Source organism: Cryptomeria japonica, chromosome 2, assembly GCF_030272615.1.
Source record: "Cryptomeria japonica chromosome 2, Sugi_1.0, whole genome shotgun sequence".
Taxonomy (NCBI): Eukaryota; Viridiplantae; Streptophyta; class Pinopsida; order Cupressales; family Cupressaceae; genus Cryptomeria; species Cryptomeria japonica.
Window position 1 is genome coordinate 441,635,545 of NC_081406.1, and position 27,907 is coordinate 441,663,451.

The 27,907-nt window shown below is 36.3% G+C and overlaps 1 protein-coding gene across 1 annotated transcript in view; it reads right to left on the reverse strand.

The window, feature by feature from the left end:
• The window catches only part of LOC131031584 (uncharacterized), a 107,831-nt gene extending 80,158 nt beyond the window's left edge, over positions 1-27,673 (reverse strand). Inside the window, exons 1-3 of the mRNA XM_057962732.2 lie at positions 26,800-27,673; positions 8,592-8,755; positions 909-948 (exon numbers count right to left, since the gene is read on the reverse strand). Coding sequence (XP_057818715.2) covers positions 909-948; positions 8,592-8,755; positions 26,800-27,630 — 1,035 coding nt within the window. The 5' untranslated portion in view covers positions 27,631-27,673. The remainder of the gene's footprint in view (positions 1-908; positions 949-8,591; positions 8,756-26,799) is intronic.
• Positions 27,674-27,907: the final 234 nt, after the last annotated feature.

Here is a 27,907-nt window from a genome sequence, read left to right on the forward strand (position 1 = left end):
TTGTTAATAATGCTTCTGCATATGACACATTTAAAATTCTAGAAATTAGAGGGTTGTAACCCAAATACCCTCTAGGATTCAAATCGTACCATGTCACAAATGTGCTCCAACTTAATAAATCTTATTCAATAGTAAATTTATATTTCATCCCTATGTATGCATGCTTCCATTATTAAAAATTATAAATAATCATAAAGGCAAGTTAATAAAAAAAATGAGGGTAGCCTTTACTCTAGTCATAATTCCATTGTAGACAAATAATTATGCCTAAAAGAAATCATGATTAAATGACGGTAACTAGGGAAATAATGGAGGCCACTGCCATTTTTCAACACAAAAAATACAATGTAATACATGTCCACACATGTGCAATATGAGAACATTTCATTGAAATCAAATAAATAAAGGGTTCTCCTAGGCATGGCAAGACCGAATGAGAGGCTATGCCACCTTGGCTGCCATACCAACTAGGTCTGCTTATGTAAGCTCTCTAATAGAGGCTACTCAAAGTTTGATATTTTTTATGAGCGTTCAAGTTTAATGTGGTCTCTTTTACTCTAATTTACTCAAATATCTATTATTAATTTTGTTTGTGTGTTGCTTGATACATATGTTTCTACTACACTCACATAGAATATAAATAACATGATAGACACATATTTCTCCAACCATATAGATTCAATCTTGCTAAAATATTTGATGAATCTGAGGTTAACATTATATTCAAACATACCAAAGTACGAACCCAAGAACATTTTCAGTGTTGTAAACAAAGCCAGGATTGTAGCTTCCCCTCAGAAAAACATTGCAGGGCATCTATTCCTTGAATAAATCATGAATAAGACTCAAAGAGGATTTTGTGCAGCATATAAGGCTTTCAAATCATATATTTGATTGCAATATCATACCTTATGCAAATCTTTAATAGGAGTTGGTAGATTTTTGTCTCTGTGCATCAAAAAGCGAAACATAGAATGCAATTAGTAGCTCTCTTCCAACAGCAGTTCCTATAGAACTGAAAAATATAAATAAATATATACATACAGAGAATAGATAACTAGAAAAAAGAAATGGGTTGGTGAAAGTATAAATATATACATGCATAGATAGAGATAAATAGACCAATTAATGGGTGCTCAGTTTTACACAAATGATACAAAAAGAAACCATTTGATGGAAGTGTGTAAAAATCATTAACATCTTGTATGAAGGATAAGTAAAGTAATAAATGCTAGGATCAACCTCTTAGGGAATAAAATTTACCAAGGCCTCCATAAGTAATATCTGCATTGCCCATTTGTAATTGTTCATGTTTAACACTTGATGAGAACTTCTGAAAATTGAAAAAATATCCTATGTACATTTGCAATCAGATCAATTGCATGTTGTTGTAATTCTCCTAATGTTTTTATCATGCCTAGAATGTTGAGATAGAATAATATTGATACTGAGATACATGTTTGTGTGAAGACCATGATAGTTTCCTAGAACTTAAGTATGTGAAGAAGCACATAGGTGACCAAAAAATGCATGCAGATTTGCTGAAAGGTAACTAAACTACAACTGCCAAGAAATGAGACTATTACATTACATAATGGAGATGAAATAAAATAAATCTACTTATAGGAGATACTCCAGCACCACTATCCCATGCTCTTCCTCCCTCTACCTCGACAAAAACTCCAATCCAAACCAATAAGGATCTATCTACAAAAGCTGCAGGCTGAATGAACTTGATAACCCATGCTTCTTGAGGAGAGCCTCCTCTACTGTCTTTCCTTTGAATGCATAGTAATGAGACTCACTAAGACTCAGCAAGTCAAAGCAAGTCAACCTGTACAAGTCTCGAACTTGGTCAGTCTTTCCCAGATTTGCTGAGTCTGGAGACTCCCCCAAACTCACTGAGTCCTAGCGAGTATAGGCCTAAGACTCGCCCATTTTAATTTAATTTTTTAAAAAAACTAACAAAATTTCAAAGTTTTTTTGGTTTAGTCATGTCCATCTAGGATTTTTTTAAAATATGAAAATGGTGTGCCCCTTGACCCCACTAGGGGTACTGCCCCTAGACCCCCATGAGAGGCATTGCCCCTTGACCCCACAGGGGGCAACCCTCAACCTCATTTTGATGTTGTCCCCAAACACCCATCAAACTATAAGTCTAAGCAAGTAATAGGCCAATGATGTATCATGATCATAAAATATACAAAATACATATCCCTTGTTAAAAATCTTTACATAATCACAGTCAAAGTTGGCATGCTACAGTCCTTGTACATATTCATATATTGGACCATTTGTTTAGTATACAAGGACCACCATAGGCAAAGTTGGAACGCTACAGTCCTTGAACTTTGAATACAAGTTAAGTCATAGTTGGCAAGAAATGCCATTTTCATTAAGCAAAATGTATCTATCATGCCTTGCATAAACAACTCAGAAGAATCCCATCTATTAGTATCCTAACTAAAATCAAAATAGAACATAACCATTTATCTTTTTACTTAACCACTTCTCTTTATTAATGAGCTTGTCAAAACAACATGCAATATTGAAGGCTTAAAAAAAAATTACTAATAAATTCCTCACTTGAATATACACACCAATCATTGCGACAAAAAGAAAATATCATGGCTACATCATCATCCAAGACCCATATTAGATGCCGATGCATGAGTTGTCATGATGTTGGAATGAATAATGCAAGCTCCTTTGAGCAATACTCTTATAATTTTAGTTTTGATATTTGTTTTGATGCCCAATGGATTAGAAAGAAAGCACTTAGAGATCTAGTTTCTATTCTTTCATTATTTCTTGGAATAAGTGAAAGGAATTCCCCAGTCAGAGCCAATTGTTGTCCATATTTTTGCATTCACAAAATTGGACAACCCCTTAAAAAATTTTGTTAATAAATGAAAAAAAATTCTCTAAAAAATTTTGTTAATAAATGAAAAAAAATTCTCTAAGGCATGCTTCCCGAGGCAAAATTTTTGCTTCCGGTTAAACTGGATAGATCTTCATTCCATCCTCGATCCGCGCTTCAAATTTCATCGCATTTCGAGTTCATTTGCTAAGTCTTTCCTTCAAAATCAGGTTTTATTCTCTGGATTGCAAGTGGAAAATTTTCTTTCCTTTGCAAGTTTAGAGTTTTCTTTATGTTTTAGTGTTGTAGGGGTTTTTTCTAGCAATTACAAGTGCACTTTATTTCTAATTTGCTACTTGTAACTTGCTTTTTATTTTCCATTTCCCTTTTTGTCTTTTAAGTTGTTTGTAGGAACTTTTTGGACCAATTGCAAGTGAATTTAAAATCTTATTTTGTGCTTTTAAGTTGTAATAAGGGTTTTATTTCCTTATTACAAGTCTTTTTAAGTTTTTAAGGTGTTTTATGTCTTGTGTTTACTTGTAATGGGAAGTTTATTTCCCTATTGCAAGTTTTTAAGTTTTTATTCCTTTTAGTTGTAATGGGGATTTTATTTCCCCATTACAAGTCAATTTGCTCTTTATTTTTGTGCTCTTCTTCCCTAGAAAACCGAAATTTCTCAAGTGAAGGAAAAAGTAATGTAACTTAAAACTTGCAAAGGGGTTTTAAAAACCCGATTGCATCTTTTGGAGGGCACATTTTACTTGGAGTTGGAAAGGAAGAACCCGACCTGCATTTTTATTCCCACAAATCCTTTTTTTGTGGCATTCCTCCCCAAAATCCACCCCACACTCATGCTAAATGGTTAAGAATCAATGTTGGTTGCCATGTTTTCTACCAAAAACGGTTTTGGCAAACATGTTTTGCGTTTTTTAAGGCGTTCTTGAAGACGTTTTTTGATCCATTTTTTGTTGGTTCTTGCCACATTTTGGAGCATGAAGTTTGCCCTTGTTTCCACATTGCAAACACGTCTTGCATTTTCCTCCATTGATGAGTGTTTGAAGTCAAAAATACTTCTCTTTCTAAGTCGTTTTTCGTGGAAGGGTTTAAAGATAAAACCGATTTGGTTTGCTGGTTGCAATCATAACGTGGTGGCTTTCTTACCTATTTAAAGAGCATTTCGGTTTCTTTCTAAGACTATTTGCTTTGATCAAGGGCATTCTTCAAGCAAGGTATGTGATTATCAGTTTTGTTTTTGTTTTTCTATTTTGCTTATGCTTTGTATATATCTTGTTCTTGCTTGAATTCGGGTTTGTGAGAGTTCTTCCCATTTTGCCCAAATCTTAAATGCAATTTGGAAATTGTAATGTATTTCCCTTTTGTATTATTTCCATCTACTTGCATTCAGGTTTTTAAAATCTGATTGCAAGTTGAGAAGTTGGTTTTTTCCCCTTTGGTAGAAAAGACTTAACACTCTTTTTGCCAAACTTGCAAGATTAAAAAAAGTTGTTTTAAAAGATTACCCATTCAAAATCGGATTTTATAAACCTGATTACAAGTAAAGTTCTTCTCATTCAACATGTGATCAAAATGAGATTATTCTTCCAAATTCCATTCATAGTCATTCATGGTTACTATCCTTGGTCATAAACTTCATTTTCCCTCATGTCAAAACTCCATTTTTACCATTTATCGCGCATTCACTCATTTTTCCCATTTCAAGTCTACTTGCAGTCGGGATTGAAAAACCCGATTGCAGTTGTGTCTTTCCACAAGTGTTTCCCTTTTTCATACTTGCAATACATCTCCCAAGATCAGAAATTGGTCAAAAGCTCAGTCTTTAAAACCTCTTGTCTATCCATCCTTCCATCTCCAAAGCTTTAGGGTTAGAGTTGATTTTTTCCCCTTTCAAGAAGATCATATGGCTCTTTCAAAGGATCGTGATGTTGCATTAACACTTCTGGATTTTCATTGCAGCGTTACAAGTTCTTGCTCAATGACTGATTTGCCAACATCATCTTCCCAAAAGAAGATGAAGTACAAATAAGTATCAAAATGAGATCTCTCCTTCTCAAGTCTCTTCTTCATTGGATGAGATTAACGATACGAAGATTGGGCACGTGGATATGTCAAACTTTCTCAAGAGGGTTAAAAATCTCATGGATCATAGCATGCGGCACTTGTTGGATAGTCATCTTCATCTTGCTTCTTCCTTCCCAGTGGCTGCCCTAGAGCCAGAATTCATTCTTGCTTGTGCCGCTCACTTTGATCAGGTAACCAGAACTATTACGGATGATGAGGGTGACGTAGTTATCCATCTTGATGCTGAAACTATTGAAAAGATTTTCAAAATACCCATAGCTCCTGTTTATGTAGAAATTTCAAAGGAAAGTGCAACAAAATACTACATGAAGAGGGAGAAGGAATGTAAGCGTCATATCAACAAGTGGATTCAAGAACCTAGAACCTATCTTACTCGGTGGGCTAAGTTGTTTCACTATGATTTCAAAGAGGAGATTGGTGATACAATTACCCTTTTGAGCAGAATCATGGGTTTAGAGCATTCAAATGTCTTTGAACCATGGATGTACCAGTTCATTGTACTTATCAGACAGTCTCAGCACATCTTTCGAGGTGAAATCATTAGTGATGCTTTGTGTGAACAGCTTGCCAGAGTTCCCACCACTTTGACGTTTTACATGAACTCATACTTGGTGTATATATAGCAGCATCACTCAAACACTTTCCCGGTCTTTCTACCAAGGGTGATCGATCGCTTGTGCTTGTGTGGGATTACAATGAACAGCTGCCTTTGAGACCTAGCAGGTTGCATTACAGGAGAGTCCAGGATGCTTCTATGGCCATTAGATGTGTCTATTTGACAGAACATTGAAGAACAAAAGAGTGTCAAATGCTGCATGGGAAAAAGTAAATGAGTATGGATGTCTTTTCCTTCAATTCCTAACATTTACTTATTTGAGAGTTGGATGCTACAGTGGGCAGCCATACATGCTTCCAAGATATCCAACCGACAAAATCATTCTTATGGAATTGGGGAGACAACTCATGGCAGTATATGCACAGCAATCAGTTCGACATAAGGCTGGGAGGGGAATATCTTCTAATAACCCATTGCAGATTGGTCAATATTCTCTCATGACATCCACAAAGGCCAAAGCAATGGAGACTGAGATGCAGGAGATCAAACTCAAAAGGTTCAAACCAAGAGCAGATTTTGATTACAGGGGCATGAACGAAAGGATTAAAAGATCCTTCATCCACATGCATCGCATAGAGGACATCTGGATTGATCTTCACACAGAAAAGGAGATTCGTAGGATGGACTATCGCAGGCTCACACTTGAGCAGATTGTTGATTTGAACCTTGCTAGTATTCCTGAAGGAATGGTTGATGATGGGAATGTACTCGATTCCGAGTATGTTGAAAAAAGAGTTGGTGAAGCCCCACTTCCATCGATTCAATGGTCACATAAGGAATGCACTTCCATTCTTCATAGACTTCAGCCTGTCTTAGCTAACACCAATGCTTGGCTCAAAAGCAATGGTGTTAGGCTCATCAAAATCAAAATTGGAAAAGAAGATGATTCTACAAGACCTATCGGACGCAAGTCTGAAATTAGAGTTGATAACAAGGAAGGTGCTTCCTCTTCTACTACAAGGATCAAGTTGAGAGTCAATAGAGCAATGGTAATTCCTCCCGAAGAAGTGATAGTGAAAGCGAAAGAGAAACCACAGCTTCATATTCATGTCATTGATCTTGAAGATCCAGAAGAAGAGCAGCAAGAAGATGATGCTCCTAGGTCTACAACTTCGGAGTCACCTCACGAAGTTCCTCTTCAAATCCCTTTAGATTTGCCTATGTCTCCTTTTGACATAGATGTGGATTCTTTTTCCACCATTCATATTGTTCCTATTCCGTTAAGTATGAATGCACAGAGTGTCATTCTAAATTGTCTAAATATTTTTCAACACAGGCTAAAAAGTTTTAATTGTGTCAAATGGTGCATAAAGGAGCAGTCACTCAGAAGAGAAAATGGAGCCTGTTCAAGTGAGGTGTGTAAAAGACAAGACCAAGTTTCTGGGCACCTGGAGCAACTATAGTTGTTGTTTTGTCCAAGGGTTAGAATAATTTTTGTGAACAGTTGAGTGAATAGTTGCCTAGCTATCAAAACTAACTAGCTAATTAAAACAAGGGAAGGGATCTGAGCAAAGAATCTTCCCAAATGAAAGCCTCATTAAGCAAGGAGCGAGAGAGTCTTATATCTGTAATGGCAATTTTGCCCTATCATACTCTCAATGAAGCCATTTCCCCTCCCTCATTATTACACTCAATGGTAACTTGGATTTGTTTTTTCTTTGAAAAACACATTCTTTCTCAACATATGCTAGTCAATTTAGTTTAGTAATTAGTAACTCTAGCTTTTACTCTCATGCATAGCTTACTCAACCTTACCTTTTTTATACTAGGTGAATACTCACTCAACGTTGATTCTATGAAGTTGCTTGATTTACATTGGTCATTCCAATTTAGCCTTTCAAAATGTGTGATCTTAAAGAACCTTTGGAGGAAGTACAGTCAAGCCTGTTGCAGGATCAAAAAACAAGACAAAAGTCCTTGGCCATAAAATAAACTTGAAATTGGCACTGTTTAAAGTAAATGGAAAAAGTTGAGCCAGATGAATTCCTTTAGAGACAAATTTCAACATAGACCCTACTCAATATAAAATGAGTTTTATATCTTGAATCCAAATGCTATCAAAGTTATAAACAAGTAAATGCTCAAAAAAAGGCAAAGTAAGATACATAGAACACAGAATGATACTGTGAGAAATTATGAAGCAAGACTATAAGTTAAACTTCCATTAGAAATGTAGGAGAATAGGATATCATTTATTTTTTGTTTTGATTATGCACCTTTCTCACTGTGGTGGTGATCATTTCTAATTATAAGGCCAACATATTCTGAATTGGCATTGGAAGGTGTCAGATGTGAGTACAAATTCGTAGCTTTTGATTTAATGGAGAGGTGATAGCACTATTGGCTAGCAGATCAGCCACTGAATTATATTCAGCTTGATGTCAATTCGGATACCTTGAGATTCAAAAAATATGTGGCAAAGTATATAGTTCCAAGCACATATGCAAGTTCACACATAAAGGGGAGAAACAAGCATTTTGGGGAAACAACTAAAATGGATTAGAAATCTTAAAGGATGAGAATATGAAATTTTTTGGTCAAGGAGATTTCTTATGATTCAAATTTTCTTAGGTGAATAAAATAACTTCGAGGAATACCTAGGGAGCCAATTTACATTAAAAGTTTGTCCATGTGGAGAATTTACAGTATCAATGTGGTTGTCTGATTATGATGTTACTTAAAATCTTTTAAGAGTTAAATGAAAGATCCATCAGATCTTCAGGTCAATTGTAATTTGGCATGGAATTTAAAAGTAGATAATGGAATTATGAAATACTTACCTTCAAAGTTCTAGTAGTAGATTTTCAAGTTTATTTCAAAAAATGTTACCACTAGAATGCTGAAGCAAGAAATTTTACTGCTGCCACAAAAATTTAAGATTGTGTACATGGTTCATGTCTCGTGTTACACATTACAAAAAATCTATATATTTTCAGGTTAGAGGAAAAATAAAACAGGTAGTATCGAACAACATGCATATGAAATCAAAACAGTAATACAAAATGCTTTTTACACCTTTCAGCCTTGAACAGAGAATGTGGAAAAGATGGCCTTTTGTTGCTTCTCTGTATTGATGCAACATTATGAAAACCTGGAGACTTATTTTTCATGAAAAGAGCACCACTACTATATTCATCATGTGATGATTCTCTAACCACTTCCAAATGAAACATTCCAATCTGAAACCAATAAAATCATCCATTATATATGCATGAAATGTATCACCGTGCATTAAGCAATACAAAAAAAGAATATCATAGCATAAACTACATAAGAATAGATTACATGAGATAAAGATTAAATGCCACTACAAAAGTAAAAACAGATAAACACAAATTACAACATTGTGACTTAATTATTTGCCATGTAACAATTGTTCTTTTATAGTGTAAAAAAAGCAAATACAGACATAGATGTCTTTTTTACTTAGAACGTAGTCTACCAAAAACCTTACAAGAAGCATGTTAAAGATTCTCAATGAGCACAAATCAAAACATGCTAGCTTAATTAATTTCGATGTAACACCAATCTTGTAGTGTCAGAAAGAAAACACATGCCATCACATATAGAGGCATGCACTTACTCGGAACATAGTATACCAAAAAGACTTTGAAAATATTGGCTAAGAGTCTTTTATCCATCACAAATTGGAAGCCAAACATTTTGACCTTTAGAATTAAACATGTACTCTCACAACTCTTGCCAGTGCTATTAAGTTTCCAGTAAAGCAATGCAAAGTAGTACTAAATTAGAAAACTTCAAGATGGTAGAAAGGATTGTGAAAGTAATTGGAGTTCCATCAAAGTCATTATATGAATGGCTTGGATCTAATGATGCCACAATTGATTTACACTTGATTGTCTTCAACCAATTCTTTGGGATTAATTAATGCTTTCCTGAAACTTTGTGTCCATCTACAAGAGGTCCTCACCAAGGGGATCACTTAATGCCATTGTTGTTTATCCTTCTCACACACATGCAAAGCAGAGGCACCATCTCATGTATTTGAATCATCAAATGCATGGCTAAATGAACAGTCAGTCAGGAAGCCAACTATTCTTCTTGTTGTGCCTTGCACACACTCCCCGTCGTCGACAGGGTCCCCCTCCCTTTCTTTTCGTTGTTTGCCTCGTCAAGGTCCTGAGTAGGAGTTTTGCAAGTAGGCGGAGTGGATAGCAATAGTGAGAAATCTGAGCTTAGAGAAGATGATTCAACCTGAAATTGAGCTAGCCTGAGTCATAAGTCCTAAAGATTTCGCACCTCGAAAATAGGGATTTGACGAGCACCCTGGATGCATTGAAATGTTGATTGCAATTCCTTTTGCAAGGGAAAATGGAACAAAGAAGAACCTAAGGCAAAAATGCAAATGTTGACACAAAAAGTAAACAAGTCAAAAATCTTGCAAAAAGTGCCAAAATGGCCGAAATTTGCAAAAATCTCTCAAAATTGCCAAAATGGCCGAAATTTGCAAAAATCTCTCAAAAATGCCAAAATGGCCGAAATTTGCAAAAATCTCTCCAAAATGCCAAAATGGCCGAAATTTGCAAACATCTCTCATTTTGCCTATTTCACCCGAAATAGAAAAGGGAGGCATTTTAACAAAAAGAAACATCTCTAATTTTGCCTATTTTGTTAATGCATGGTAGCTTATGCAAGATAAGATCTTCCTAACCTTCCTATTCTGTTATTCATCTACATGCTTCATGTCTGATTTATATTACATATGATTATCGGATTGTACAAACATTGCTTATCATTAAGTTATCGGGTTAAATTAGCCGATACATACTTGCTATCGGATGCATAAACATTGGCACCGATTCACATCTGTTATCGGGCTTAATTATATCGAGCATATTTGTTATCGGGTTTAATGAATACACCGCTTCATTTGGCATTAAACATTGGTTAACAAATGCACCGGTTGGATTATATTCATCGTGCACTTTGAATCATCGATGTTTATCTGAAACGATTCATTAAATAGATCAGTGATTATATTATGATATTACAATATGCTATCGGGGGTTTTTGAACCGATAATCAGCATTGTGTTAATGGTATAAATGTAAAGGCACCGATCAATGGGTGCATTGATCGGTCATGCCTAAAAGGCATGACCGGTCAATACACCAATTGACCGGTTGCCTAAATGATATATATGCCAATTGAACTCATTTGGAGAAGACATAGAAAATATTAAATGATCTCTCTCCTTCAGACCTGCAGATAAAAATCAGAATTATTAGACATTGACATAATTCCTCATATCCATATATAGCATACATAGTTCATAACTTGTTCTTTAATTGAAATTGAAATAACTTTACATATTTCACCCGCAATAGAAAAGGGAGGCATTTTAACAAAAAGAAACATCTCTCATTTTGCCTATTTCACCCGAAGTTGAAAAGGGAGGCATTTAAAAAAAAGAAACATCTCTCATTTTGCCTATTTCACCTGAAATTGAAAAGGGAGGCATTTTAACAAAACAAAAGCACCTCTCAAATTGCTTAGAATTCCCGAAATTGGTAAAGGAAGACATTTGTTGCAATCCAAGTTTTAAGTTATCTCGCATTTGACCCATTTTGCCCGAAATTGTTTAAAGTGGAGTAAAACTTAAAGCTAAAAATCTCTCATTTTGGCTCAAGCACTGAATTTTGTTGCAAGAGAGACATTTAAATTCAACATCTCTCAAAACACCTCAAATGCCTGAAAATTCAAAAGGAGGTTTTTTAAACATAACCAAAGATCTCTCATTTTAGGCGAATGGCCCGAAGTTTGAGTAAAGGCATTTTAAACTTAGAATGAAATCTCACAAAAGGTGTAATGCTCGAAATTCATTATGAGAGAAGCCCAACGTCAGTGAAAATTGAATATTTGTTAAATTAATTTATTTAATTTTTCAAAATGATTAATGCGGGTCAAAATTGATTGTTTGCAGGACGTTGTCGGAAAGAACTAGGAGAAAGCCTGAAACGCAAATCGAAGAAGGATCACGATCAGAGCCAGGCGCTGGAAGCTGGAGAGGAAAAAGATGCAGGAGCGCGAGATCGGAACCAAGCATTGGGAAGCATGCTACTAGACCCCAAGTTGAAGTCCACCACCGAGACCAAAGACCGAAGAACATTCAGAATGCAACAAGTCTATGCATTCCTGAGAAATACACAGCTGGATTTAATTCCAAGAATTCAGTTTTAAGAACTGAAATTGTTTTAATGTAAAACTGCCTGTGGGCCCCACTTAAGATATTTTGAAATAGAGGGGAAACAGGTCAGTTGTGGACAGTTATGTTCAACTACCAGATAGACCTAAATTAAAGCCAAATAGTCGTAGGAAGTTGAGCTAGTGGTTGGATAGATAACTAAGAGTTTAATGGGCATGGGTTAAAGCTGCCAGCTTCTGGAAGCAGGTTGCAGCCCTTGGATGCAATCAATCCTGGCCACCGATTGGGCATGTAAAATCTATAAAAGGAAGAGGCCTTTCTTTTGTAAAGGGTTAGAATTTTGTAGTTAGATTTTAGAAGTTAAAATAGGCCAGAAGTTAGAAGGCTAAATTTTAGGAAATAGCATAGAGATGCAGCAGAAATTGTTGTAATAGGCAGCTAAAATCAATATATAGACATTGATTTGGTGTTTATCATCTTGTTCTCATTCTGTTTGCATGGTTTCTTTCAGCTAGTTAATTTTAGAGTGCAGGGATTTTAATGGTGAGTGTAGAGGGGTATTTGATGTATTTCTGGTTCATACCATTTGGGGTATGTTGATTGTAGGTCACCGTGCATGGTTAGTCTGAACCCAAACTGTGCTTAGTTCAACTGCAGGTGTTCGTCTTAGGCTACGCCAATATTGGGGGCCTAAAACGAGTGTCTCCAGTCTGAAAATCCTTCATCCCTTGGAGCTTGCACCGTTCTTGTCTAGTTGTGAGGGTGTCTCTGGCAAAACAAGAACTAGTTTATCGAAATTTGTCTACCCGCTGCATCAGTTGTTATCATCCTTGTCCTTAGGTCTCCTAAACCCTTCCTCTTTGCTTTTTATTTCCCAGTCTGAAAATCGCAGCAGACCAACTTGTTGCAAAACGTAAGTCCCTTGTGCTCCCAGCAACACACATCGACCATTGAGCTATCCTGCAGTCAAGACCTGACAATCGAAACCTTGAGGTCGTCCCCATTGATCAATTGAAACAGCATTAGAGATTTCCTTATCTCAAGAGAGGATAGGATACTTAGCATTCTATTCTATGTTGGCCAGATGGAGTCGTAGCAATGCGATTTTAGCCACGTCAACACTTCTCTGCAATTCGATCAGGGCATGTTATTACAAACTACTCTATTTCTCAGGGAGGCGAACAAACTGAAGCATAAATCAGCCTTATATAAAGATTCTTGAAAGACCGCAAATGACTTTTGACAAAACTAAGTTTTACAAAACATGCTCCCTTGTCAACAATGTTTACATTATCAGATATTATAGTACCAGATCTTACACTTGGATGGACAAAAGGACAGAATGAATCTACAGTGATGAATGATTTTGTAAATATCCCTTTGGGGGTTTTTTTTTTAAATATATAATTTTTGTTTTTTTTTTGTTTTATGGAAATGATTGAAAAACAACTGAAAAATATATACAGAAAATAATTGCAAAATTGAAAATAAACCCTAACTGAATTTTTCAGATTTTACTTTGAGTAAGTGGCCGGGATCAGCACTAAAACCAGCTAATACGAATGATAAGAACTGAAACCTTAATTCCTAACCCTATGCTAAAAATCAGTACATAATTTTCCCTGTTACTGTGACTGGGGAAGTTGAATCTCTGAGAGCAAACAAAGAGGCCAAATGGATGCATCCTCCCAATGAACAGATAAAGTTAAATTTGGATGGATTGTCAAAAGGTAACTCTGGAAATTCTGGTGCTAGTTGTGTTGCAGGAGTGAAATGGAAATATGAGATGTATGGCTTCCAGAAGATTAACTCAAGGGACTAACAACGAGGCCAAATTCCAGGACCTAATACTTGGCTTGCAAGTATGTTTAAAATTGGGCTACAAAAAAGTTGCAATTGAAGGCGATTCAACTATTGTTGTGAATGTTGTAAGGACCAAAAAGGCCAGTAGCTGGAAGCTACGTTCCCTGCTGTCTTTAATGATGTTCCTTGTGGAGAAGATGGACAAGTACACAATTAACCACATGTATATGGAGGCCAACATGGAGGCCGATGGTTTATCCAAAGCTGCTACTGATTGTGGGAATGAAATTATCATTAGCACATACGAACAGGTGCCTCATTCGCCTTTAACGCCGTCAAAACAATGGTTCAAAGGATGAAGGTCAAGGTTGTTATAGCAAGGTTGGCAGAGCAATGAAGTTTAACTATGTTATAAAACTCCACTCCCGTCCCCTTTGCATCATCCGTGTGAATCATAGCAAAGACTTCATTTATAGGGAATGGCTCCTTTCATTGTTTACTTGTGGTGTTGGTTTTGTTTTTGGTGCTTTATGGATACTCCTATTCACCTCATTTTCTCTCACTGCCAGATGGCCTTTTTGGGCCAAGTTTCTGAGAAGCACCTACAAGTATCTTTAAGACCAGGAGTGGGCTAATTCTGCTTGCAGTGCAATGAATGCTTGTAGACGAGTTTTTGAAGAAAAATCATAAATAAAGGGTAAATTCTGATATCACCTCCACGTTCGTTGCTGCTTTACTGGACTTGAGTGAAATCAAGGATACGGTTAAAAGATTATGACCTCAACACTCATCAAGAAGTCGCTTCTGGGGGATCTGGATGAAGTCCCTTCCATGGCTCAATATGGAAATGGGATTCCTTTGCCCACTGACTTCAATATTTACTTGAAAGCGGGGATTTGGTGTCCTGATATCCTTTCATCTACTCTGCCTCTCCAAGATCTACTTTTCAGCAGTGAATGAAAGTGGTCAAGGGGGTTGAATTTTTGAAAAAGGAGTTGGGTTTGGTAACTACAGATGGGGTGGAATGCCTCGCTGAGCTCATTGATTCCTTGGATAGTATTTTTGGTCAGGGCTAGTGTCTGCAATGTTCCTAATATTGTCAGGTGGGTATGCTTGTTAATGCCAGGTTTTTGTTCTGTTACCTGGTCAATTTATATTTACTAAAAGCATCTGAACGTTTTGCAGGAGGGATTTCCTCGGGGATGGCCTTAAATGCACTTCTTGAGCGATTCTGCAGAGACTTTTAAAGATTTGACGGAGAAAGAGTATCCCTTTGCATTCATGCTCTGCACTGCCGGATATCTGCTTACTATGCTGGGAGACCTGGTTGTCACTTGGGTAGAGATCTCTAGGGTATGCACTACTGGAGTTTTTATTCTGGTGTTTTTGTCAAAATTTTGAACAATTGATGTAAATTTTATACAGTTAATACAAAGGAGCAACCCCCATGTTGCAATTTATGGATCAAAGAATAAAATCAGTACATAATTTCATAAACCAATATCATTATTTAACTGTAATCCAGATCTAAAAATTGTGCAATTAATTAGTCCCTGATTCACAATGAATGTGATCTATAACAGCAGCACAAAATGAATAAACTGTTTATTATATTCAGCAATGATAATATCTGGGAAATCCTTTCAGCAACAAATCAGAATTAGGTGATTATTTGAATTAAATCTGCAAAACTGCTCATAATAGCAATAGGAATAGATCATAGAAAATTCAATGATTGATCATAATTTGCAAACAATTACTCAACTGTTAGAATGGGGTGACCAGCATGACAGCGAACTATTACGTTAAAAAAACCCTTGAAAATTGTTTATTTGTTGAAGGCAGCAGTACACTTTTTGATACAGCCAGCCAAATTCGCCTGCCAAACTAATGAAAAACTTGGCATAACAGATAATAGCACTTTTGCACCAAATTTACCACAATAAATTTGCATCCAGTTAATACAATTTGCTCCACTAGCCTTGAGGGCTTTTGTCCTCAAATCAAAATGCAATCCAAGAGGATTTTGGTCCTCTAGATCACGCTACCAGGGGTTTTCATCCTTGAAAGCTTGAAACTGAAATTTGAATTTGTGATTCTTATAATGGATGTCAAAGGAGGGCACTAGCATTTGTCCTTCCTGAGTCACAAATTTTTGTCAACTATTACCCAAATCATGTTAAATGCCTTCACTATCTCATTCACCTAATGGGGAGAGGGTGTACACTCGTGGTTCACCACCATAAACTTTCTCAGCAAAATCTATAGCAATTTACCAGAAAATGTGATCTGCAATGAATAGTTAAACTCAATGGGGATCCAAACTTTGCAAAGATTTTGTCAGAGATAAACTTAGCTATGATTGCCACCATAAAATTCATTGCCAGCACTGCCTCCACCAATCTTGTCAAGTGATCCATCCCTGTCACAATCTACGTTTCACTACCATGCCAAACATCTGAAGCAATGGGTCCGGCAAAGTCTACCCACCCATTTTTCAAATGGCTTCTTCACCAAAACCAGTATCATGAGCCTCTCATCTCGCCTATTCAATTTCCTATCCTCTGACAGATCACATCTTTGAACATTAGCCTTGTGCATCCTTGAATAGAGTTGTCCACCAGAAGACTACTTGCAAAACATTATTCACAGTCATCGTTCCTGCATAAGAACCTCCACCGATGCCTTCATGAAATTCTTGTAATACAGTCTCACTTTATTGTGATGTAAGATCTTGTTGGATATAGAGCTTTTGGCATCTATGCATAAATGACATCATTGTGTCTGAATATTATTGGATTGAAAAGTGGTTAACTTTGGGGAATGAGTATTAATGTTGCAATAATGACCATGGACTGTATATTCTGTCTATTCTTTTATCATTCACTGAAAAGTGATATGTGCTTTGATTAAGGCCCTTAATTTGTGGAAATAAGGGCTACGAAAAGTACATGATTAAGTAGATTGTACGATATTATGGGATGAGCGTGTTGATGGTTCTCATGTAGCTATATTTGTAAATTACTAAATACAATGTGTTTCCCTGGGACAGTCTACATCTATAACTTCGTACTGTGACAAAGCAGAATCAAAATTCTTCCTTTGTGAGTCCTTGTAAACTTGTTAACGAGTTGCTGACAGTAATAAGAGCCAGTCCCACTCAAAAACCTTGTGTGATGAATTTTCACACGATGAGAAGTAGATAATCATTATGTGCTTTGATTATAATAATGAATTGAGGTTGTTAGATATTTAAACATACCCTGTCAACCAGTCCAGGGACTGATGGTGTTGTATCTGCTATTCTTAACAATCCATGCATGTGGATAATACATTGGTTACCAGGTAGTTCATGTTGATAACACTTTCCAGTTGTTATAAGTTTTAGAAATACTTGGAACAGTTATAGAATAGATTAAACCTGGCACTTGACTACCTTAAGTGTGAATTATCATGCATGCATTGACTGTTCTAATAGACAGAGACTCAGAATTGAAAACTCAAATGTTAAATGAAATAATTGTATAAGGCTTCCAATTCAGAACCTTGACTGTCAATATAATAGGCTGTCTCTAGAAACATTCCTTAATAATTAGTAAGAGAGAATGCTTGTAAACCCGTGAATGGGTTGTTAGCTTATCTAAAATTCTGCTAAAGAGTCATATGAGATTGACACATGGCTGTGATTATGCTGACATTAATGGACTGTCACTAGTTTTGGAATTTTTTTATATCCAAATTAGACGTGCACTTTGTACTCTCTTGCAGAAAGATGCCATTTTTTTCATACCTCCTATACATATTATTTGTAAAGTAAACCAGGTGATAAAAATGAACATTTCTGTTCTTATCAGCATTTTTAGAACAATTTGGTGGCAGATCCAGGAAGGAGGTATTGGAAAACAGATTATCTCAACAACCTGGACTTTAAGGACACGACACTAATGGGGAATGTTGTCTACAACCATATTGCCGAGATGGTCTCCCTCACCCCTCTCCGTACCTGTTTAGGTTGAAAGGATCATTAGCATACCTCCTAGACCCCTTCTCTTTTAGTCGTTATGAGATATCATTTATGCCTGAGATAGCTGTTCATGGTGAACTGAAAAGAGATGAGATCTTCAAGGTGTACAATGGACCTTTCAACCCAAAATTTTGGGTTAAAAAGCATATGTGTGAGTAAATGCATGTTACTTAAATGCTTGGTCAAGTACATGATGTATGCATACAAATTGGCCCTGTTTGTTGTTGTCTAGTTCTGCATGTTGGTTGTGATAACACTAGCACATGGTTCTCTCTTACCTTGTTCATCTTTCCTTAGCTGCTACCCTCATAAATGGTAGAGCTACTCCCAACTAGGCGAGGTGTACAGAGAAGTTCCAAATGTTCTTGATTGGGAAATAAAGCACTCCAATGAAACCATCTCTCTCTCCCTCTACGAATCTACAGCATTGTTGACTCAAATTTCAGTATGTTAACCGATTGATACTTGTTGTCCTATATGAAGAGCACACAGGAAATACTGAGAGGGGGAGGGGGCATGGGGGAGGAGGGTGATTCAGTATTTCAGATTTTTAAAACTTTTGAATGCATTTAACATAAAAACCATAAAAAGCAACCAACAAGACAAACACCAGATTTCTCATGGAAAACCCTCTCAGGGAAAAAACCATGGTTCAAATATAGCTTTCAAGTTCAAATGGGCACCAACCCAAAATACAAATGAGCACCAACTCTCCAATGAAGCATCTACTCCGAACAGCTGAGGCACCAACCTCAGATTGAGGACCAACTCAGAAGTACACTTTTTCTCAGAATAACATATACAGCACCACAAATATAGTGCAAAACTTGTTCAGCACCCTTAATCAGAAACAAATTTCCAGCAACACCTTCACTCAAGGCAAATGCATGCCAATATGTGCATTCTCTATCTGTAATGACTTCAAAATTTAGACTTCAATGATCATACTCTACTCCAAAATATAAACACAGCAACATTACTTGAGCCTAACATCACTCTCATAGTTATTACTCGGCACCAATGATACAGTACTTCTTAACAATACAGCACATCAACAACTCATTCTCCTCCCAAATATGCTTTCAAAACATAAACATTGTATATTTGCTTATACAGTATGTACTACCAACACAATCCCATTCATCTTCTCAACACAGCTCCGTATTTATTTAACACCTCATTCTCGTTGTTAACACATAAGATAGAGAGAACTCCCAAAAATAAAACATTACAAATAACGCACATAGCATTAAAAAACCTTCAAAAATGAAACGTCCAGCACCACACACTTCTAAAAAAAATTATAAAGGAATCTTTATGTGAGACGCCACTTTTAAATCTCAAAGAAATCAACCTTTTGGAGTATTAATAATGACATGGCATAGAGTCTAACATGGCAAACAAGCAAGCAAATAGCTAGCTGATGCAGACAAGACACCAGCTGAAGTAGACAGGCAGCCAGGTGAAATAGACAAACAAGCTACACAACCAGACAAGCAGACAAGCAGCTCAAGCAAGCAAGCAACCAGCTCAAGCAAAATTCAAACCTCTTTTCTGAAACTCATCAACTGACCCTTGACATCAATGACAAAAAGTGCAACGCTATACATGTATTGTCTCATATGCATAGATTAGAAATGGATATTGTTTTGACTCTATTATCTATTATGTGACATCTGATAAATATATAATTGTGTATGTTACTTTGGAACTGATTTACAATCATATAGTGGAAATGTATTGATATTGTGATGTATAAAATCAGTAGAAGAATGATACTATGGTTAACTTTCTGAGCTGCTCTTTAGCAGCAGTCTCTGGTAGTACTTGATCAATGTTTAAGTGAATTGGATTCAACCCTTACTATTTGAATGAATGATGATATCAATTTGTAGAACTTTCTGAACTGCTGTTTAGCAGCAGTACCTGGTATTAAATGATCAATGTTTAAGTGAATTGGATTCTACACTACTTTTTAAATGAATGATGATATCAATTTGTAGCATAACTATGAATTCAGCAATTGCTAATTATATAATAACAAAGTGATAAATTAATTCCCTATGTTTAGGAGGATCTCTTAGAAAATACAATGATTGTATCTTTGTCATTTTTTATCAATTAATTGAATGGAGTTATGCAGTTGCACAATCTTATAAACTGGATAAGCCAATTATCTTTGTTTGCAACCATATCTAATGAACAGTAAAGGTTAGATATATAATTTCATTGGTCAGACTTGCTGGTGGAACCCAAAGCAAATTTGATTCACGTCTCAATCCAGATAATGGTGGAGGCTACCAGAAAAGATAAATAAAAACACATTTCAACATTCAGTAGTTCTTACATTTGACAATCTTTGCTCATTCGCACTACAGCTTGCACACCATATTGTAACGTCCCCATTTTGAAATAGGATTTAATAATAAATAGTAATAGACATAAAATAATAAAAATTAAATATAATATAATTAAAATGTAATTAAGTTAATGAATGGTCAAAAGCATGGAATGAAGAGTTGTGACTCTCTAAAACATGAGATATAAGAGGGAGAAGAGATCATTTGAAAATGGATGAGGAGGAGGGAAGAAATGAATGAAACATGTGAATCAAGGAAGGATTAATGAAGGAAGAAAGGAATGGGAAGTAGATAAGGTTGTGTCTCTTTCAAAGGGCAAGAATTATGAAGGGTTGCACTATTTCAAAGGGTCCTAATTGTGAAAGGTTGTGTTTCATGCCAGGGGGCAGGTATGATGAATAGATGTGAATATAAAGGGAAGAAGGTTCATTTGAGGAAGAGATGGAAAGGATATCAATTTGAAGAAAAATATATTATTCTCAAAAGCAGCAATGAAAAGTGGTGACTTAATTGTTATGAAAGTCGGTGCCTCAATTCCTCCGAAAGGTAGTGACTCTTCCACCAATAAAGTATAAAGGAGAGATCATTTAAAGAAAGGGAAGAAAGAGGGAATAAAATATATAAGGCATTAAAAGCAAATTTAGGAGCAGACCTAAAGCAAGGAATGAAATCAGATTTAATATTATTATATTATTAATTAAACATACGGCAGTTCAAATATACTTGTGGGTTTGGGAATGAGTTATTTATGCACAGCATGATGAATATTATCTGCTCATTGATGATTAATGATATGCTGTTATTTTTAACTGTTTATAATATATATGACTGTTTGTGATATTTATCTGACTGTTTATGAGTGTTTATAATATGATGTATGTTAATGACTGCTTAGGATTCATCCTGCTTGATTGTATTCAGCCATAATAGGGCAATGAGGGATTACAAGGAAGGGAACGGCAATGGGGTACTCTTCTACATACACCATCTCATGGTGGTGACCGAATGGTCCCATGACGCCAAGGGGGTACAAAGGGTACTGCCTTTGGGCTTTGAAAAGATGGGCTTCTGGGGCACCCCATTGTGAATACACCTTACACTCTATCATAGTGGATCAATATACTAAAGAGCCCAATCATAGGAAGTGAAAGATGGATGGCAAGATGAAGGAGAAATGGGTATAGGACACCCCACTAGGTACACCACCTCATATGGATGGCATGGGCCACATGAGGCCAAGAGGGATGGTATATCCATGCTTGGGCCTAGGGTAGAGGATCTCTAGGACAGCCTATCAAGTCACCTTATCCTAGCTTCCTTATGGTTGAATTTCCTCAATAAATTAGAGATATCTTATAATTAAGTTTAATTTCCTAATCCTAGTAGCAAAGTTACTTGGAATTGTGATTTTAGGGGAAAAACTAAGGCATTTACAAAAAGGGACATTACACATATCCTAGTTCTTGTTTGGGATCAAGAGTTACAATCACCTTCAAAGGCCACAAAAAAATTTACTTCATGAGTGCTTACTTCCTTCATAATTCCAATTGGCAACTCTTTAGTTTTGTTTGCCAATAGACAATGAATGTAGAAACGGATGAAATGATGCACTTTCCATCACCTCCCATGTATGTCTTGTCAATACATTGGCTTAGTCAAATTATCACAAACCTTTGCACCATTGGTCAACACATCAACAATTAATTCTCTTTCTAACCTTCCATTTGAACTCAATTTGACTCCTCACTACACCTACATAAGCCACTCCTAGTCCTACACTTGAGAAATTACATCAACATAAACATCAAACCAACTTTCTTCATCAAGTAAAGGAACTTCTTGAGCATCACCAATTCCTCTTCGTTCATGATTACACTTGCAATTTCAACAGCTATCCTTTCTACAATATAATTTTTTACTCGTTTAGTTATTTATCATCACCGTTTAGAAACACCTTCTGCTAACTAAATTCCTCTCCCGCTTCCGAACACTGTTAGTGCCTCTGAGCTCTTATGAAAACCTAGGCTACCAACTACCATGTACCCGACGGAGAGGAACAAAGGAGGAAAATTTAAAATTTACTATACAAATATGTATGGAATTAAAATCATATGATATACAATTTAGAGAGCTACGACACCCTGATAGTTTTACTTTTAAGAGTGAGGATGTTAACAATCCTTCTAATTATCAAGCCACCATGATCAATCCTTTGTTTGCAAAGTTGTTTGGCAGCATTGTTGAACATAGAATCAGAAAATGGGCAAAAAAAAAAAATAAGAGAGTAAAAAAGTAAGAGAGTTTCAAACCAAAACACACAACAATTGATCATGGCATCACTTTGAGACACATCATTGAAAAAGTTTGGGGTCAAAAAAGGTAAGCTTTTTGTTGCTTTGTTGATTTTGGGAAGGCTTTTGACACAGTTCTTAGGCACAAGTTGTGGTGCAGAATTAAGGATCTTGATATTCTAGAGCAATTTAGAGGGCTGTCCATAGGTTTTATGAAAAAGTTTGGGTAAATACCAGAACTCATGTGGGTACTTTAGAAAGCTTTAAGAGCGACATTGAAGTTAAACAAGGCTGCCCTTTATCTCCCATTCTCTTTGGCCATTATATCAAAAAACTTGAGGAGTGGTTGAATTTAAAAGGTGGGGAAGAGGCTTCCTTGGGTAGGTATGTTATCAAGCTTCTATTGTAAGTTGGCGATCTTATTTTGATTGCTAGATCTGCCCAAGTGTTGCAAGCACATTTGGCCACACTTGAGCACTTTTGTACACAAGTTAATATTAGTGTTTGCCTCACCAATAGGAACAATAACTAGAGCTAAAGTCTCAACCGAAAGATTGGTCATTCATTTTGTGTAGTTATTATCTCCATAACTGAAGTTCATTTACTTGTCAACCCAGGGACGTATTACTTGAAATGGGTATGCACTATATATGCACTAAGTTCCTGCGATAGCTATTCTGCACTACTGCAGCAACTAAATCTATTTGAAATAAACAAGCGAGAATCATAACAACTGAATGGCTATAGGAAAGCTTAGCATTAACAGAAAATTCTAATTAAAAAACTATTAACTAAGTTCAGAGCTGACAAACAGGAATTACTCTATCTGCTTTGGCCGCAGGAAGAGTCACAGGATCTGGTTCCAGTGGCTGCAGGAACAGTCAATTGCTAGAACATCTACTGCAGCAAAAGGAAAACTAAATCTAACAAATGCACAGGAATACTCACCAAGTGAACCCCCTTGGATGAGTGTATCCAGACTTCAAACATAATTCTATATACTCAGAATAGCATCATTTTTATTCGTTGTTTTCAAAGGTCGATACAACACATGAAATGAAAGAAATGCTTTAAATTCTAAAATGCTATGTAATTTTGCTTCTAATCCCCTGTCTCTAACCTCTGAGAAGAGGCGCAGGCTTTTATTTATAAGAAAACTATAACAACTTCCTACTATCTAGGTCACGCCGATGAAATGAGGCGAAAAACATTTATGATAGCAAACAGAAGAGTTAATCCACAGGAAACGTGGATCTTAGCTAAACCGCAACCAAGAATATAGCATGGCGGTGTTACAAGATTGATGTTTGATGAAGACAAACATAAATGAATCTGGCAGCGTCGTGCTATTCCTTTGCCGCTTCTTACGCACACTATCCTCTTTGCTATTTTGAATATTTAACCGCCCTTGAATATATCCAACTGCTTTTATGACATGATGCAATAACTGCTTTTGCAGCATCTCATTTATTCCTGCAATTAAAAAGATAGAACATACAAGCGCACACACACACACACACACACACACACACACATATATATATATATATCATAACACTTATACATTCACACATGATATCACCTATGATAATCCGCATGGCAACAGGAATAATAGGTCAAAACAACACAGGATTTAATGGGTTTAGTTATCATCTAGAATGCACATAGTCAAACTTTAATACATCATATGACTCAAACACTATCCCAATATACAAATTAAAACATGGAAAAAACTTATCAGTTATAGAAATAAAAGAGCTAATATCTCAGCTCATCAATTAGTAAGACCAAGATCATGACCTTCTCCAATAAAAAGAAAGAATTAATTTGACTTCTATTTTGAAGGTAATATCCTAGTGGATGTAACAGAATATAAATACTTTGGGAATGACTTCAACAACAAGCTCAACTGGGAAAGTTGCAAAAGGAAAAGAACTTTGGGAGGTTGGAGAGCACTTTTTCTCTTCACAACAGATGCATAGAGGCAGGGTTATGGGATTAGAAAACTATTGAAAGATCCCAAATGGATCCTTTTACTGTTACTGTTGTAAATTCTTAATTAAACATACTATATTTTTGTAATTTTCCGATGATCTTATAGAATAGACAAAAGTTGCAGAAAGGGATTGTTTCTTTTTGGGTTTTGATGTTATAAGTAAAATAATTGATAAATAGCAACAACTGTGAAATTAAACAGTATACAATGTTCATATGTAAGAACACTTAAGCAATCTGAAAATACTACAAATCATACCAGGCAAATAACCTAGTTTTGTATTCAACAAGAATCCATACATTTATTTGGAGTTGTTCTCAATCTAGATTGATGCCAGATGGAGGAATATTACTGGCAACGAACAAGGAAGACCAAATAAGCTGAATACAACCCTTCAAGCCAACATAAAAACAAGGCGTGTTGCAAAGGAGGTGTGGAAGCTGCTACAAATCACGTGCCAGCTGAAATAGACCAGCCGCCCTGTTGAAACCCCCAATATGCACGCTGAATCTTCAAGACAAGAAGATGTGTCTTCTACCTCTGACAATCTCTGTGCAATCCTGGATAAATCCACTGTCAACTCCTGCTGAGGGCTACGTCCCAGCAAGCTCAGACTTGGGGTTTGCGTCCCAAACCAAAATCACTCTTCTAGAGCAATTCCCAAATTCGCAAGTTTCAAAATGATCAAAGATGCTATCAATTAGGTTTTCATCTCCTTATAACTCCTTTCCCTTTGCAATTCGAACCCTAAAGAATAATAAAGCTTGCACTTTATAATTAAAGTGACACTTTCCCAATTATGGCATCAAACTATAGAAAAATATCACTTTATTGCGAATAAATAGCTTCAAGCATCCAAAAAGACTCCGGGAGGTGAGAATCATGTAGCAAAGTTCAAGACCTTTCCAAAGAGCTATAACACATAGGCATATCAAACCAGATGAAGCCAAAAACCCCTTATTACTCCGAAATGGCTATATACATAGCCTTATTTTAACTTATTTAATCGCTAACTTAGGAAATATTTAAATATATCAAAATATTTCCATAGATCCAATAATAGCCCAAAATAACCAACCAAACATGAATGTGACTTCGTCACCTGTCTGTGACTGATGCCGGGCAAGATGGGCCAACTGGCAGTCCCATCCCTAAAATCTAGGGATACTCCTAGAAACTAGGAAACACACCCAATCTTCCTGAAACTGAAACCATGCTATGGTCTCGTGGAACCTTAAATATGGAAACTGCCACAACCTCCTAAAAAGTAGGGAATTGCTCTAAAAAGTAGGAACCTCTCTCCAAACACCTGTAACTACTCAAAAGGATCCTGCTCTACTCCTTGGTCCCCTAGGTGGTCATTCAATCAACTGCCAGTTCTCCCTAAAAAATAGGAACTGTCGTCTGAAGGTCCAAAATGGCTCACAGAGCCCCTACAAAGCTCCATGGCCCTCAGAATGAATGAGTCCCCTAACCATGTCATTGACCTACGGGAACTCGAATGGTAGGTCAACCCCTGCTCATCTCGTGTCACCTAGAAAAGGGGACATTACAAAAAAATTCTATTTGGGCTTTTAGTAATTCTAGTGGTGCTTTATGGGTGTGAAATTTGGGTCAGTAGTACTTCTAACACAAAATGGACACAAATAGAGAGAATTCAAAAATAATTGATCACAAGATAATTCAAACTAAAAGTGTCAGTTCTCTACAAGATTCTTTTAGCTGAAACAAGTGCAATTTCTATTGAGGCTATCACTATGGTACGTCTTCTAAGATATCTGAAAAAAATTAAGCAGATGGAAACACATCGTTGGCCCAATGTTGTTTGAAATATGTCTTGGTTGAAAGAAAGAAAACAAGGATGAAACAAAATTGTAAGTGGATGAAAAGTGGCACATTCAATTTAATGCGTTTCCTAATAATAGTAATGATATAAAAACTTATGTGCTTGATAAAATTCTCAAGGTTATGTGGACAAAGGTGGTTGAGAGAAAGAAGAAGTATTCCCTTGAAGAATTTAACCCCAACATGGATCATCAGCAAAAGGCCTATATAAAGGCCAATATCCCTTGGAGGTCAAACATACTTATTACCCAGATGAGGACTAACTTACATCATCTTCAATGTGAAACAAGAACGTAAAAAAGGCCAAAAAGAGGTTTGGAAAGAGAGGGTCTGTATCTTGTGTACAGTAAGGACTATGGAAACAGAAAAATATTTTATTTTATATTGCAAACATCAAAGACAACTACATAAATGACTTAGCAGCTGCTTCTTTCCTAATTTATTCAGCATTAAATGAGTGGTGAGAATGAGAAAGCTCATTATCAAACTAAATTGCAGAAGATCAGCACTTTACAGAAGAACACACTTCACAATACTAAAATAACAGGGCTATTGTCCCATAGGCTTTCTTCGGCCTCACGGATGTTAAAAGTCTTATATTCTATTCTATCATTTCAGCAGCTAAGCTAAATTTCCAAATCGTTGCACGCGTATAGAGCATAGACCGTAATAATGAAAAAAAAAAACCGAGTGCAAAATACATATTTTAGTAAAAGTGAACTTAAGGGAACAGCAAACCTGGAGAATAACTCCTTCACTCAAATTTCCGCAGCCTTGAAAATCAACTTTTGTAATGACCTTGTCATCTATACTGCGTAATATGTATTTGCGACCATTGACTAAAAGTACGCCATCAGACCAAGGGCCTTTTGGCTTTGTATTTTTTTTTCGCTTAGCATATAAAACACTATAATACTGGGGCTGCTTAACATCCGCGCAATTTTCAGTATTTTCTTTTGCTGGATTTAACAGGTCTCTGGACATAAAGGGCTTTCTGAAAGCGGATTGAAAGGTCTTAACAGATTGAGAATCCCCTGGCTGTCTAGATTTCTTCTGGCCAGATGAAGACTCTGAAGTATCATGACTTGCGCTTTCGGAGTTGAGTTTACTGGCTGCCAATAAAGAGATGTTCTTAACTGTTGAAGACGATGAACCAGGGAGCTTGAATTGAGTATTTGAAAACCCAATATTGGAAGGTTTCGTGGAGTTTCCATAGCCAAGGGAAGGTCTCTTCGATTCCAAATCGCTTTCATGCCTTTCAGACACCAAAGGCTTCACGATTTGATTTAAAGTGCCCACACTTGTTGCTAAATTTTCCTTTATGCTAGGGGTTTGCAACGCCTCACCATTTGCTTGGATAAATTTGCAGTGACCGTTGAGCTTGGACTCTGATATTTTGTTGTGCACTACGTTTTCATCCACCGCTTCCACATATTCGGCTATATTCTCTTTCAGCCTTGTAAATGGGGGCCTGAATGCCTGTTTCTTCAACTTTGCAAACGCAGCAGAATTTTCTTCACCCAACGGTTGGGGTGGACCCTTACGTTTCAGTCCAAGATATCTGCTCATGTTTTCGCACGTAGTGCACAGAGCTAGAATAGAGAACCTCGGAAATAATAAGTTGGCAATGTTTGAAAGCAGACAATTATTTATGTAGTTTAAGTCAGGTTTATTTTGATCTAGTTATTCTTTTTCTAATGATAGATGTATAAGTGATTTAACTTATATTGAAAGTTGGTAGATAATTTAAATTTTATTTTATTTTATTTATGTTTATATTTAGATATTATCAAGACTTCACATTATATTCAATTTTTATTTAGGATTAAGTCTGTAATTTACATAA